Source organism: Zeus faber (genome assembly GCF_960531495.2).
Source record: "Zeus faber genome assembly, chromosome: 14".
In the NCBI taxonomy this organism is placed as follows: Eukaryota; Metazoa; Chordata; class Actinopteri; order Zeiformes; family Zeidae; genus Zeus; species Zeus faber.
In genome coordinates, this window is record NC_137200.1 from 25,858,855 (window position 1) to 25,875,337 (window position 16,483).

At 47.7% G+C, this 16,483-nt stretch overlaps 1 protein-coding gene across 3 annotated transcripts in view; it reads left to right on the plus strand.

The window, feature by feature from the left end:
• The first annotated feature begins 4,051 nt into the window (after positions 1 to 4,051).
• LOC307240572 (RNA-binding protein Musashi homolog 2) overlaps positions 4,052 to 16,483 on the plus strand; it is a 229,858-nt gene continuing 217,426 nt past the window's right edge. For all 3 annotated transcript variants that reach the window (XM_080014390.1, XM_080014392.1, XM_080014391.1), the window contains exons 1-5: positions 4,052 to 4,173; positions 4,549 to 4,589; positions 4,856 to 4,937; positions 5,225 to 5,309; positions 12,778 to 12,819. In XM_080014390.1, coding sequence (XP_079870516.1) covers positions 4,112 to 4,173; positions 4,549 to 4,589; positions 4,856 to 4,937; positions 5,225 to 5,309; positions 12,778 to 12,819 — 312 coding nt within the window. In that variant the 5' untranslated portion in view covers positions 4,052 to 4,111. The remainder of the gene's footprint in view (positions 4,174 to 4,548; positions 4,590 to 4,855; positions 4,938 to 5,224; positions 5,310 to 12,777; positions 12,820 to 16,483) is intronic.

A 16,483-nucleotide genomic window follows, 5' to 3' on the forward strand; every position in this document is an offset into this window, starting at 1 on the left:
GTAGTATATTAACACTGTGGTATATTAAATACTGTAGTATATGAACACTGTAATATATTAATACTGTAGTATATTAACACTGTGGTATATTAAATACTGTAGTATATTAACGCTGTAGTATATAAACGCTGTAGTATATGAACACTGGTTTTCTGAGCCACTAGAGGGCGACAAACTCAACCTTCTCAAAGATCCTCAGGTTCAGAGTTCCAGTCCCTGCTGATCAATATGCTCCTCCTCTCCTCCTCTCCTTGTGTCCTCTCTCCTCCTCTTCTCTCCTTTCCTCTCCTCTCCTCCTCTCCTCTCTCCCCCTCTCTCCTCTCCTCTACTCTCCTCCTCTCCTCCCCTCCTCCTCTCCTCTCCTCTTCTCCTCCTCTCCTCTCCTCATCGCCTCTCCTCCTCCTCTTCTCCATTTCCTCCTCTCCTCTCCTCTCCTACTCTCTTCACCTCATCGCCCTCCTCCTCTCCTCCTTTCCTCTTCTCCTCCTCCTCCCCTCGTCTCCTCCCCTTCTCTCCACACCTCCTCTCCACACCTCCTATCCTCCTCTCCTTTCTCCCCCTCTCTCCTCTCCTCTCCTCTCCTCAAGGCCTTTCCTCCTCTCCTCTCCTCATCGCCTCTCCTCCTCATCCTCTCCTCCTCTCCTCTCTCCTCCTTTTTTCCTCTCTTCTCCTCTTCTAATCTCCTCTCCTCCTCCTCTCCTCTCTCCCCTCTTCTCTCCTCCCCACCTCTCCTCCTCTCCTCCCCCTCCTCTCCTCTCTTCTCCTCTTCTCCTTTCCTCTCTCCTCTCCTCACCTTCTTTCCTCTACTCCCCTTGTCCTCCTCTCCTCCTCATCCTCTCCGCCTCTCCTCTCACCCACCTCCCTCTCCTCTTCTCCTCCTCTCCTCTCCTCCTCTTCCTCTCATCCTCTTCTCCTCCTCCTCTCCTCATCCTCTCCTCCTCCTGTCCTCCTCTCCTCCTCCTCCTCCTCTCCTCTCCTCTCCTTCTCATCCTCTCCTCATTCTCCTCCTCCTCTCCTCCCTTCTCCTCTCCTCCTCCTCCTCCTCCTCTCCTCTCCTCCTCCTCCTCTCCCCTCCTCACCTCCTCTCCTCCTCCTCCTCTCCTCCTCCTCCTCTCCTCCTCCTCCTCCTCTCCCCTCCTCTCCTCTCCTTCTCCTCCTCCTCCTTCTCCCTCCTCCTCTCCTCTCCTCCTCCTCTCCCCTCCTCACCTCCTCTCCTCCTCCTCCTCCTCTCCCCTCCTCTCCTCTCCTTCTCCTCCTCCTCCTTCTCCCTCCTCCTCTCCTCTCCTCTCCTCTCCCCTCCTCACCTCCTCTCCTCTCCTCTCCTTCTCCTCCTCCTCCTTCTCCTCCTCTCCTCTCCTCCTCCACCTCCTCTCCTTCTCCTCCTCCTCCTTCTCCTCCTCCTCTCCTCTCCCCTCCTCACCTCCTCCTCCTCCTCCTCCTCCTCTCCTCTCCTCCTCCTCCTCCTCCCCCTCTCACAGTATATGGTGCACCATGATAAAGCCACTTCATGAAGCCTGAGATGTAAACAGTGATGTGTGATGGAGACTCCTGTGAGTAAATGTTCGCTGCGATATGAATAATAATCCAGATAGGTATCATCACAGCAGCTTTTAATAAGAAGCGCTTGAAAAGGAAATGGAGATATATCTCCTCGTATCCATTATCCCATATTTGATTTAATTATTCCATTTGACGTTCTTTAATAATAAAGTCTTAATAATACAGAACTTTTCCCCCAGTTCTATAGAAAATTGCGATGTGAGCGATATTATTATGAATGAGAGCTAATACATTTACACTTTGTTAATAGCATAAAGCGGTTATTTTCATAAATCAAGACTATTTCAGTTATGATGGTGTAATGACGTGCTGATCTATAACTATGAAAAATAATGCTGAAAATAAACGTATAGATTGATATTAACAATAAAAGGTGTTTTTAATTTCTCCAGGATGATCTCTGAACTTCTCCTTTATCATTTGCAGATGGAGTGAACAATGCGATTTTAGAGTAGAAACCCAGGAATATGCAATGTAGTCATATGTCTTATCAAACAAGATGTCCAAAAACATGAAGGACTTATCTTTAGCGTTGCCCAAAGGCACCGGGTCAGTTTCTATAACCTTCCATTTCTTTGTCTGAAATGTAATTGGTATTGACACCAAATATACATAAATGTACCCTATATATATATATATATATATATATATATATATATATATATATATATATATATATATATATATATATATATATATATATATATATACATACACACAGAGACACTATATATATACACATTTGTGTACATAAAAAAATATATATAAATGTTATTATATGTATTTCGTTCAATAAATAAACAAACAAATAAATATTATTTAAATATATATATATTTAAATATATATATAAATATATATATACATAAATAAATACCCTATATGTTTTCATTTATTTAATAATTTAATAAATAACAAACAAATTAATAAATAAACATATATATATATATTTTTAAATGTATATAAATGGGTATAAAAAATTCTATATATATATATATATATATATATATATAAATGTGTATACAGGTACTCCTCACTTAACGGCCTACCTGTTTAACGACCGTTCAGACTTACGACCAGCTCTCTCCCCAGTCTGTATTGTGCGCCGCGCACCATACCGGGATGTGCGCGCTGCGTGCGTGGCGTCTCAACATCACCCTTCATATACTGTATACATTATATACACTAAATACTGTATACCATATATACTATATACACTATATATATTATACACACTACATATACCTTATAATACTATATACACTGTAAACACTATATATACATTATTCACTAAATATATTATATATACTAAATAAACTATATATACTATATACAATATATATATTATATACACTACATATACTATATATACCATATGCACTATCTATTATATATATAATATTTAGTATATATACTGTATACATCTCATAAATCAGCCACGCCCCCTCACCGTGAAATAATCCTCGCTTGTCCACCTATTCGCTTAACGACCTGCTTGTAGGAATGGAACTCGTCAATAGGTGGGGAGTACCTGTGTATATTATACATTTGGTTTTGTGTTTCTGGTGTACATTTACATTTTTTTTTTACATCGTATTTTAATTACATTTTTACATTACTTCGTATTCTATTTTATGTAATTATTATCTTATTTTGGGGGATTTCGATTCAGGTCCTGCAGCCTTCCCTTTGCTATGATGCAAATATTTATGAAGCAGAAGTCAAGGATTTCCGGGGTATTTCCACAAAATCCCGATATTTCCTATGACGCTGCAGGGATAATTTTATGAAGTTCAAAATATCGAAACCTTTCCCAAATAGTGTGCAGTGTGCTTTTTCTTTCACGGTCCAAACTGCAATTCAATAATAACTGCAACATTATTTCATTATTAGTTCACATTATTACACACCACACCGAATAATAAGTAGTAGTTTCAGTAGTAATAGTAGTAGTAGTTGTATTGTTATAATAATAATAATAATAATAACAATAATACTTATGATAATTATAATTATAATAATAGTTTTAATCGTTTTAATATCAATTTTTTTGTGTACTGTGAGGCCAAAGTGAGTTTGGGTTGGAAAGGGTTAAAAACTGCCAACGGTGACTGACATGTACAGGAACATTAAAGTACATGTACATCAGGCACATCGTAAAGTCATACGTCACACAATGAAGGCATGCGGACATCAGCGACGTCCTCAAATAAAGCCACACGTCCGTACGGTCCGTTGACGCTCAATCACATCGACGACGAATGGCGGGAGCGCTTTCAACATGACGTCATCGGCTCGCTGACGTGACACCCCGCCCCTTCTGGAGCGTCGAGCCCCGCCCCCTCCGAGCGCCCGGGCCCCGCCCCCTTTACGCGATCGGCCCCGCCCCCTGTCCGTCACAGGACCCCCGCCCCCCCCCCCGCCGGAGCCAGGCCCCGCCCCCAGTGGGCTGAGCTGATCCCACGTGTGACGCTCCGCTCCGCGGCTCAGTGATCCTCTGCTCGCGGGGCTCTCTCTGCGTTTCTCCGCTCTGCAGCTTCACTTCGGTCCGACATGGAAGGAGACGGGAGCCAGGCCACATCCGGAAGCTTAAGCGACTCCCAGCATGACCCGGGGTAAGGGGACGGCTTCGGCGGAGACGAATCCGCCGAGCGACGCGTGTTGTTTCTTATTTTGAAAAACCTCTTTTCTGGAGGACTCCGCCGCGCCGCCGCGCCGCCGCGCCGCCGCGCCGCCGCGCCGCGGATCGTCCCGCGGTGCGCACTTAGTGCCGCGCCGCACGCAGCCCCCACAGCCCCGGTCCGGCCGTGGCAAGTGTAGCCCCCCCACCCTCCCTTGTCGGGCTGTGCGAATACGCGCCCCACGGTCGCGGGTTCGGTCCCAGCGTCTCGCCGCTCCGCTCAGATCTGTGTTTGGAAGTAGTTTTCCGTCAAAATGGCCGAGCTGACATCTGGACTCACTTGTGTTGTGTTTTCTGCTTCTTCTTACAGTAAGATGTTCATCGGTGGCCTCAGCTGGCAGACCTCACCAGGTAAGACTCTCCCTCGACCCCGTGCAACTGTTCACGTCGCTCTAAATCGCGATAAATGCGCGTTTTTGCGCAGCGCCGCGCGCACCGCGCACCGCGCGCCGCGCGCACCTCGCACCGCGCGCCGCGCGCCGCACCGCGCACCGCGCACCGCGCACCGCGCACCGCGCGGCTGTTATTGTGATCCGTTCATCTAAGTCCTCTATTCGACCCCTGTGCGCATCCCGGGCTCCATGTGCAGATCCTGACGCTGTGCTCTCCTCCCACAGACAGCCTTAGAGACTATTTCACTAAATTCGGGGAAATCAGAGAATGTATGGTGATGAGAGACCCCACGACGAAGCGTTCCAGGTAAAAAGCACCACATTCACTTTCTACGTGTTTACTATTAATCCGCCGCTGTGCGCGTGTCTCCAGTGGCCGTGCGCGTGCGCGCGCACGTGCGGTTCCACAGCAGCCAGATAAGCTGTGAAGCTGCAGCTCGATGCAATTTGACATTGACTTTGTGACTGCAGCACAACATCCAGTCTGCACAGTCTGCATTTCAATCACTTAAATACAGGTCACACTCCCAACTGTTTACAGTGGGATCTGCATCAGAACAATAACAGTTGTTGTGTTTTCCCTTTGTGTTGCAGAGGATTTGGCTTCGTCACGTTTACAGACGCTGCCAGCGTCGACAAAGTCTTAGCTCAACCGCACCACGAACTGGACTCCAAGACGGTGAGTTCCCTCCACGTCCTCCTGTGTTCGGTGTGAGGCCACTGGGGACCCAATGGAGACCTAGCGGAGACCCAATGGGGACCCAATGGAGACCTAGCGGGGACCCACTGGAGACCCGCTGGGGACCTAGTGGGGACCAGGCACATACATGTGGGGTGCCCCTTTGCACCCTGACGTCCGCGGTGCCCTTTTTATGGGGCGTGTTGTTTTTTTGGACTGGGCACGGAGGCCGCGGATTTTCTGGGCAAGATGCATGTTGATGAGGGACACGTCCTCGGCTCGGCCGCGATGGGGACGCCCGTGATCAGCGTGCCGCCGGGCGTCCCTGTGCCGCTACGTTTCCTTATCGAATGAAACGCAAAAATATTGTCTGGAGCGGCAAAAAAAAAAAAAAAAAAAATTATATATATATTTTTTGAGCTCCTGCCCCTCTTAGCGTCTCTGCACGGGCCTGCTGGTGACCCACTGGTGACCCCCCCCCCCCCCCCCCCCCCCGGTGACCCAGTAGGTGGAGCCCCGGTGGAGCCAGGTTCCCATCCTCCTGCCTGGACCTCCGCCGCTCAGGGGGGTGAAGGTCGAATTCGACTCCTCGCAGGAGCCTGCACAGTAGAGTGTGGCGGCGGGAGGAGACATCCTCGTGTCCGAAGGAGACGCGGCTGTGGCCCCACTGCCCCCACGCCCCCCCCCACGAGCGCCGGGGCCACATGTGCAGCTTGCACACAGCTCACGTTGAAGGGCATGCGGCACCAACACACCAAACAGGCATCGGAGACATTAAGATTATGTAAACTCACACAGCAAAGGTAATTTGGGTTTTAAGGCGGCATTTAATGGCACAGCTTTGTCTTGAGGTTGAGGCGACGGTGGAACCGACCCCCCCCCCCTACCCAAAGTCATTTTTTTTTTAACTACATAATTATTACAACTGTGAGAATGCGAATGCAGTTTTTAATATCTGCCTTTCAGGGTATTCCAGCACAGTCGCATGTTTTTTTACAGATATTACACTTTTACAGTTTTTTTTACTTACACACACACACACACATGTTGTTATGAGGCTGTGGATCGGTCAGGGAGTGAATAATTACAGACGCTGCGTCGGGTTGGGACTGAACCGTCTACGTCTTTCTGGGATTTTTGCTTCTTCCTGTCTGGACGACACTTCGGGTGGAGGTTCATGGAGGAGGACGCAGGAAGTGAAACCTGGATAAAGAGCTGAGAGGAGACCTGGTCCAGCTTTCACGCCGCTCATATTTCAATTTATATTTGTGGTTATTGTGTCGTGGTGAACTCAGCAGATATAAGGTGTGTGTGTGTGTGTGTGTGTGTGTGTGTGTGTGTGTGTGTGTGTGTGTGTGTGTGTGTGCGTGTGCGTGTGCGCGCACTTCCTTTATCATAAACGATAGTTTTGTTCTGATTCCACATCAGTTCTGGAATCAGTATTTTGAAACTTTCCTCTTTGAAACGTTTAAAGTGAAGCGACGTGGGGGGGGGGGGGGGGTTGAGTCTGTTCAGTTCTCATCTGCTTGAGCCGTAAGTCCATGTGTGGAAAGGAAAAACAACATGGACGGATACATTTTCCGGTACGTGTATGACTATTTGAATATTACACTATTATTACATTATTAGTGGGATAATATTGCATAAATGAGACAATTAAATTGTCAATTAATTATTTTTCTACGACAATTCACTGACGAGGATTAAATGATTGAGTCCTAACTCCACTATGCAGCACCGTACACTTTAATGTTATATATATACTGTAATATACAATAAATACTAGGTACACGACACACAGAGTACACCGCTTTTATTTTATTCATTGGATTGTTTGTGTTGCTTTATATGCTGCGTGCACATTGTTTTAATGGAGACGTCTGTTTGGTTTGGCTTTAATATCGTGGCTTTGGGGTTTTAGTATTAACATTCGTACGGTTGTTTAAAGAGCTGGAGAGGGAAGCTCTTTGGGAATGTCCCTTCAGGAAGTGTCCCTTCAGGAAGTGTCCATTCAGGAAGTGTCTCTTCAGGAAGCATCTTTTTAGTAAACGTCTTGTTGGGAAGCGTCTCTTCAGGAAGTGTCTCTTCAGGAAGCGTCTCTTCAGGAAGTGTCTCTTCAGGAAGCGTCTTTTTAGAAAATGTCTTGTTGGGAAGTATCTCTTCAGGAAGTGTCTCTTCGGATGTGTCTCATTGGGAAGTGTCTCATTGGGAAGTGTCTCTTTAGGAAGTGTCTCCTCAGGGAGCATCTCTTTAGGAGGTATCTATTTAGAAAGGGTCTCGTCGGGAAGCGTCCGTTAAGGAAGCATCTTGTTGGAAAGTGTCTCTTCAGGAAGTGTCTTTTGGGAAGTGTCTCGTTGGGAAGTGTCACTTTGGAGGTGTCTCTTCAGGAAGCGTCTCTTCAGGAAGTGTCTCTTCAGGAAGCATCTTTTTAGAAAATGTCTTGTCGGGAAGTGTCTCTTCAGGAATTTTCTCTTCGGAAGTGTCTCGTTGGGAAGTGTCTCTTCTGGAAGTGTCTTTTAAGAAAATGTCTTGTTGGGAAGTGTCTCTTCAGGAAGTGTCTGGTCAGGAAGTGTCTCTTCGGAAGTGTCTCTTTAGGAGGTATCTATTTAGAAAGGGTCTCGTCAGGAAGCGTCTGTTAAGGAAGCATCTTGTTGGAAAGTGTCTCTTCAGGAAGTGTCTCATTGAGAAGTGTCTCTTCAGGGAAAGTATCTTCAGAAAACATATTTTTAGAAAATGTCTTGTTGGGAAGTTTCTCTTCAGGAAGCTTCTCTTCTGGAAGTGTCTCTTCAGGAAGCGTCTTTTTAGAAAATGTCTTGTTGGGAAGTGTCTCTTCAGAAAGCTTTGCGTCAGGAAGTGTCTCGTCCGGAAGCGTCTCTTCGGAAGTGTCTCTTCGGGAAGTGTCTCGTTGGGAAGTCTCTCTTCAGGACATCTCCTCTGGAAGTGTCTCTTCAGGAAGTGTCTCTTCAGGAAGTGTCTACCCAGGAAGTGTCTCTTCAGGAAGCGCCTCCTCAGGAAGCCTCTCTTTAGAAGGTATCTATTTAGAAAGGGTCTCGTCGGGAACCATCTATTAAGGAAGCGTCTTGTTGGAAAGTGTCTCTTCAGGAAGTGTCTTGTTGGGAAGCGTTGCTTCAGGAAGTGTCTCGTCGGGATGTGGACACTTCCTGGTTCGTCAACACATGGAGCCTCGGCAGCTTGTGGCGACGTGGGCTCCGGGTCTCGTCCAGTCGTGAAAACAATTTATCCCGACCTGGACATATGGAGGAAGCCACAGCCCGGGGCTTCCAAAAACACATGCTGCTAATTCGGAACATATTCACCGTTCTGATGCACAACGGTTTGCTCTGCTTAGAAATGATCCGTAAGATGAAGCAGCTGGCTGAATAAAATGTTAAGAAAATGGCGGATGACGCATTCAAGAGACTGTTACATTTTGAATAGTTATTTTTGTTTGGTTGTGTATTTTGGAGTCCAGCATGCTCAGTCTCAAGGTAATTTGGGTCTTTTCAGCGACCTTGGGTCTTTCAAGGTTCCTCAAAATGAAACATAATGCGAAAACTGCGACATATGTTCTTTTCTGTTCAGACTGCTGTCTGTTATCATCATGACCATTGCCAAGGCAACCACTTCTCCTGGTTTCACGTCCCTCGTATCACCCTGTTACATGCTAATGGTAACGCCCGCGACTGGTGCCATCTAGTGACGCTACATAGAACTGACGATGGAAGGCTTGAAGCGATAGTAAATAGGTTCACATGCAGTAATATTTTCGTAATAATTGCAGCAGTGGTCCATGACGGAAAAAGCGAGTTAAATGCGATTTTTGCGTTTTGACTATAATAATCGTGCACCTTCACCCTTTGCGTTACACTTTATATATCCGTGCACTCGCTGGAAACGGAAAGAAAAGACGTCGCGCTCTGCAAAGCGCCGCTGCTGTCGCTTAAACGGCGAAGTGTCAACACAGAGATGTTCAGAGACAAGGAGCGAGCGGAGAGCCAGGTGCTGCTTTAAGATAGGGAACCTGTTGGAAGATCTGCGCCTGATGCATTCAAACCCCGATGGCAGCGAGTCGGCTTTGAACGGGGCCCTTGGAGAAAAGATGGAAGAGGAGAGGGAACAAAACGCCAGCCATCCCCGGTCTGCTCCGCTCGGTGTGGGATGATGAAGACGTCATATTTCATGTTCAATAATGGAACCGCAATCAGAAATCAATACGTCCTGTTTCCCTCTTTCTTTTAAGGATTATCAGCCACTTTGGGCGAAGGAGGAAACAAATAACCAGATAAAACACAAAATCACAGATAACGCTGCGCGCGGTGGGAGGGTCACATCTCCACCCCCGACCTGATGGATGGGGGCTCCTCCACCCACCACCAGTTTCACACTTGTGACTTGAGATCAGGAGAAAAGAGCACGTGATGGATAAGGAAAAAAATGCCGCGACAGATCCACTTGTTTTTTTGGGGATTCTCGCCGTTTATTCAGAGGAGTCATCTCAAATAATCCAGTGAATGAATTGAATGGGTTCTAGCTCGGCCCTGTTATTTCTGCTCTCCCTCCGACTCCCTCTCTCTCTGTTGGAGTAGTTTTCGTGAGGAAGAGTGGGACGCTGTCTTCCTCACGAAAAGGTTCAGAAAACTGCTGAAACGGCCCAAAGGTAGTTCCTTAGATACAGACCTCCACATTTTATAACTGAAACCACACGGCGTCTCCTCGTCCTCGCCCCCTCATCCTCGTCTCGTCTCCTCGTCCTCATCCCCTCGTCCCGTTGGTCCCGTCGCCTCGTCCCTGTCTCCTCATCCTTGTCTCCTTGTCCCATCCTCGACCCTTGTCCCCTCGTCCCCGTCTCCTCATCCTTGTCTCCTTGTCCCATCCCCTCGTCTCCGTCCCCTCGTCCCTCGTCCCCATCTCCTCCACCCGTTTCCTCATCCCGTCCCCTCTTCCCTTGTCCCCTCTTCCCTTGTCCCCTCGTCCTCGTCTCCTAGTCCCGTCTCCTCGACCCTCTCCCCTCGTCCCATCCCCTTGTCACGTCTCCTCGTCCCCGTCCCCTTGTCCTGCCCCCTCGTCCCTGTCTCCTCGTTCTCGTCTCCTCATCCTCGTCTCCTAGCCCCCGTCTCCTCGTCCCAGTCTCTTCGTCCCATCCCATTGTCACGTCTCCTCGTCCCGTCTCCTCGTTTCGTCTCCTCATCCCCTCGTCCCCGTCCCCTCATCCCCGTCTCCTCGTCCCTGTCTCCTCATCCTCGTCTCCTCGTCCCGTCTCCTCGTCCCATCCCCTTGTCACGTCTCCTTGTCCCTGTCCCCTCGCCCTGTCTCCTCGTCCCGTCTCCTTGTCCTCGTCTCCTCGTCCCCATCTCCTCGTTCCCTTGTCCGCGTCCCCTCTCCTCCATCTTACTCCTCCTCCTCCTGTGTGTGTGTGTGTGCGTGCGTGTGTGACCCTCGGATCGCCTGGATAATAATGGAAACCTTTCACTTTTGTTGAGATTTTTTATTGTTATTGTTAATTTGCAGTTCGTTTTTTTTTTCACAACATAAATGTGTTATAATATAAATAAAAATATATATTATATTTATTGTATATGTATATAAATATATTTATATGCTTTATATAATATATATAAAATATAAATATACAGTATATTATATAGATATTTATACTATTTATGTCTTTATTTATATAAATCATATACATATTTTTATTTTCTTTAAAATTGCCTGGTAAACATTGACAGACTTGTCTGCGCTGAGAGATGTTGAAATCTTTTTGGTGTTGTTTCCCTGCGTTGAACCTCTTTGAATATCTTTTCATAAATCCAGCTTTTGCATGCGATGAGCTGACTCTTTGGAAAATCATTTCAATGTCGCTAACTGAAATAAAACCACGTCAGTCGTCCTGCGAGGGCACAGCGAAAGGGAAACCCGAGAAAAAAAATTCAAATGCTCCACGAGACCAAAAAAACAATTAGTTTATGCGGCGTGGTCGGCGATTAATATGTTTTTCATCGACTGTAAAGGAAATGCATTATCCAGATACATTACAAATGGTAGACCTTAAATATTCAAAGCGTGTAGTGTTTTTGCACAAATAGGCTGACCGAATAATTGAGTTTGAAATGGGTTTGCCCGAGGCAAAGTGCTAAAATAAATCTTTAAATGCAATTCACTGCGAACAGGGTTGCCATACCCAGGTGTCATGAAATTATCTCTCAATTTGACCTGATTTTGAGAGATCACACTCCACACCCAGACAAAATACATCTAAGATGGAGTTGATCTGACACGTTGTGCTGCGTCCTCCTCTACCGCCTTGTTTCATTCTCAATAATGCAGAAATCATCCAAAGGCTTTGAATTGGAAGCTGTTTTTTTTTTTTTTATGACAACGTGCGCTGTAGTTTAATGCCATAATAAATGTTATTCTGGGATCCATTATGTCGCTTAGAATTCACTTTATTGGATAATCACTTCCATGCTGTCGGGCAAACCCTCAAACACACCCAAATAAGAGCAGCGACATGGAGGGACTTCGCCGCTCCACACCAATGTCTTTTCCTGCAGTGGAGCAATTTTCCCAACCTGTTTCATTCGTCGCTTCGAAAAAGTCATTCTGGATAAAATTGTTCCAGAGTTGGACTTTTGAGAGCTTTGTTTCACTCAGTGGCACCAAATGCTCTGGGTTCGTCTTCGCGTGTCGAGGAGGAAGATGTTCCCTCGCGCTCATCGCTTGGAGCAGGCGGCAACATGGGAGTCTGCAGAGAAAAGTCACACGAGACGGAGAGGCACGGGTCCAGGCCGCCCTCTGGAGAGGAGGTGGAGGAGGAGGCGGCGGTAGAGGAAATGGAGGCGCTGGAGGAGGATGAGTTGGCGCAGGTAGAGGAGGATGAGGCGGCCCGGAGGAGGAGGAAGTGACGGCGGAGGAGGTGGCGGTCGAGGAGGAAGTGGTCGTGGAGATGGTGACGGTGGTGGAGGACATGGAGGTGGCGGCGGTGGAGGAGGAGGACGAGGTGGTGGAGGTAGAGGAGGATGAGGTGGAAGTTGAGGAAGCAGTGGCGCAGTGGCGTAGGAGCTGGAGAGGTAGAGATGAGGGAGGAGGAGGAGGTGGTGAGGGAGGCGGAGGAGGAGGTGGTGGTGGTAGAGGGGCCACAAGCCAAAGACTCATGTTCTCCTCGTCATGTTCAATCAATAGTCGCCGCCGCCACTCAAAGCAAGTGTCTGCTGGGGATGTGAGCAGTCGATGGTGTTTGTTTAGAACATTTAATAAATCATTGAAAAAATCGATTGATTGATCGCTCGACGAATGAGTTGAATGAAATTTCAGGTATCAAATGACTATTTTAGCATAGTGATGCACATTATAACCAACCACCGTTTTATGGTATGAATGAGAGAAAAAAAAAAAAAGATATTCCTCAGTTGCCGCTTTCCACTCTATTCAAATCCTGTTTTTCCTTTGTGTTCTTTCCTTTCCTCAGATTGATCCTAAGGTTGCCTTTCCCCGTCGCGCCCAGCCCAAGGTAAGAGCCGCCTCGCCTCCTTCCCTTTCAGAACGTGTGCTCCCGGCGTTGCCGGCCCCCGAGCCGTGTGCATGTCGGGCGTGGCGGGGGCGGCGCGGACCCTGCCCTCCCTCCCGGATCTGTGACGCCGTTGCCGGGGCGCGTGGCCACAATGGCGGCGACGCCGGGGCCTTCTCCACCTAAACCTGGCGAGAAAGTTGATTAATGGATTTTCTCTCTCCCACCGGATCGGGGGTTGAGGCGCATTGTGAGCGCGGTTGGGTCTTCGACGGGCCGCCCGGCGCCGAGCTGGGGTTCCGGGGCCCGAGCGCCCGGGACGCGCCGCAGACGCCGCCCGCCACTTGCCTAAAACTGTCGCCAGCCGCTCTGCGGAGGCTCTTCCGGGTTGGAAGCCGATGCTTGTGTCTTAAAGTCCGAGCCGGGTCGGATGTTGTGAGAAATCCTCGAACAAAAGCTTCTCGTGGTGCTTTGTGTTTGACATTGTTGTACGGAGTCTGGAGCCTCGTTCAGACCAGCGCTGGAGCTGTTCCCCGTCGAGTTTCTCTCTCATGGCGAGTGGATGCGGATTACAAAGGAACCCCCCGAGGCGGCGTGATCAGTGCCTGTCTGTCTTCCTCCCTGTCTGTCTGTCTGTCAGCCTGTCTGTCTGGGCTTGGCAGGTGCGTCTGTGTCACTGGGCTTTGGGAAACAGGGGAGCTTCTGAACCGGCCCATCGCAGTGATTTTCCCATGGATCCCAGTGACCTCGCAAACAGCCCGGAACTCTATTGAAGTGGCTTTATATGTGTGGAAAGTAGAACAACGGGGAAAGAGAGACGTCGACGCTCAAAATGGATGAAAAATAACCCAAAAAGAAAAGCAGGTGTGTGTGTGTGGCGTGTATGATTGTCCTCTAAGTGTCTGCCCTCAAACGAAGGCAGTTCTGTGGAGAGACAGTGGCTAGATGATGTATAATCACTAGATATACTCATAGTAATAACAAGTAATAACCAGACATAATTATAATAAAATAACATTAAATCCCACGTAGGCATTACAGGTCCTAACAGCGTTTGCATGGCTGTAAATCTGCCGGGAACGACGCAAACAATTTAAATGTGTTTTGGAGGTCATGAGAATCCTTGAATGTGTTTCACGGCTGCAGGCCTCTGTCATAATAAGGCGCCGCTCGTCCGGTTTATGTATTTATAATATGCGTTGAGCCGCGCGTAGCTCCTCCCGGCTTCAACCTTAAGACGTCCGAGCGGCGGACTTCAAACCACCGCGCCGCGGGGAGATGAGCGCCGTCCGGCGGGAGGAGCCGCGGAAAGGGCTCCGAAAATTACTAAACCCCGGTCCCGAATAAGACGAGCCAGTCAGGGGCCGGCGCAGGAGTTTGTTCTTGCGAGTCACGTCCAAATGATCAATGCAGCCTTGTTTGCAAAGTAAATATCCAGGGAGCGGGAAGCGTCTGCAGATGATTGACAGGCGAGAATAAAGGACAGTGATGGTGTAATGCATAACCATCTGTGCCTCGTCGTCTCTTTGCTTTATGGCATCATTATGGCATCATTATGACATCATTATGACGTCTATGGTCGCTGGTGATACCAGGATTTGAACGTACGTTTTTTGTTTTTTTTATGTTGAGTTTCATCACCACAACACAGGAGCAGCAGTGAAGCAGGCTGAGTTTTATTTTTAGGCTCCATCTTAATCCATTCCTTTTTTTTTTCTTTTGCTAGAGTGATTATTTTAATACCCGGAAATGAATGGCCCTTTAAATGGAGTTGACGCGCACAAACCAGTGCAACACAGATGAACGATCACCTTCCCAGCACAAACTATCTTATGTCTTAATGCAATATTTCTATTACACATTCAATCAATGCCGAGTAAATGCATTATGGTGTGGAAACACCAAGGAGCATTAAAGCAACGGGAGAGTCTCCTGGAACTTATTGACGAGGAGGGAGATGCTGTTTGTTTCACCCTCTGCACTGGGATAGAACTAGGGCTGGGAAACTCCATAATATGCCATACTGTCGGCGTACTGTCACCATCACCATACTGTCACCATCACCACACTACCACTATACTACCACCGTACTGTCACCATCACTATACTACCACCATACTGTCAGCGTACTGTCACCATCACCATTCTATCACCATACTTCGGCCATACTACTAACATACTGTCACAATCACCATACTGTGACCGTACTGTCACCATCACCACACTCCCCCTATACTACCACTGTACTGTCACCATCACTATTCTACCATTCTACTCTCACCATACTCTTACCATCACTATACTACCACTGTACTGTCACCATCACCATACTACCACCATACTGTTAGTGTACTGCCACCATCACCATACTATCACCACACTACTGCCATACTAACACCATACTGTCACCATCACTATACTACCATCGTACTGTCACCATACTGTTACCATCACTATACTACTATTGTACTGTCACCATCACTATACTACCACTATACTACCAGCGTACTGTCACCATGGCCATGCTACCACTGTACTGGCACCATCACCATACTACCACTATACTACCGGCGTACTGTCACCATCTCTATACTACCACCGTACTGTCACCATCACCATACTACCACCGTACTGTCACCATCACCATACGACCACTATATTGTCACTGTCACCGTACTGTCACCATCACCATACTACCGCTGTACTGCCACCATACTGTCACCATCACTATACTGTCACCATACTGTCACCATCACCGTACTACCATCGTACTGTCACCATACTGTCACCATACTATCACAATCACTGTACTCCCACCATACTGTCACCATACCGTCGCCATCACCGTACTACCACCATGCTGTCACTGTACTGTCAACATACTGTACCTCCAATTTACTGTCACCATACTGTCACCATACTACCACCGTACTGTCACCATACCGCCACCTTACGGTCACCATCACCGTACTGTTACCATGTTGTCACCATACTACCACCCTACTACCACCATACTACCACTGTACTGTCATTCGTACTACCACCATACTACCACCATACTATCACTGCACTGTCACCATACTATCACCACACTACCACCATACTACCACCATACTGTCACTGTAGTGTCACTGTGATAATGATTATGTCGTAAAAAAGGGTCCATTGCCTGATGCGTATGAAATTTGCGCCAGATGCGTTTCCACGAAGTGGAGAAGTTTGATAATCACTGGACTGAAACATGTGACGACTACAGTTAATATTACAGTTAATATTACAGTTTATATGCCTGTGTATCGATAAGTTATCCCAAGAGCAATATTGCGATATATTGCAGTTATTTGTATTCTCCCACCCCTAATTGAAACACAGCCTGCGGGGGGCGTCTGTAGGCTCCCTCGCAGAAGATCCTGCAGACCATCAGGCGGTGTGACTATGAAGGATGCTGCTGAGGCCCAGGCAGCCATGGCGTGTCCCAGCATGATTTTAATTGCCAGTGGGAGCACAGCCACTTCAGGGGGAGATGACTTCTTGTTATGGAAATGAAAAGGAAAGAGGAGGCAGCCATTTCCTAAAGCCACGGACGTAACCCCTTCCTGGCTTCCAGCGTCTGGATAAAGTGGTGTTTCGCCGCCTTCTGTTTGGAGCGCGCGACCGCACGGAGGAG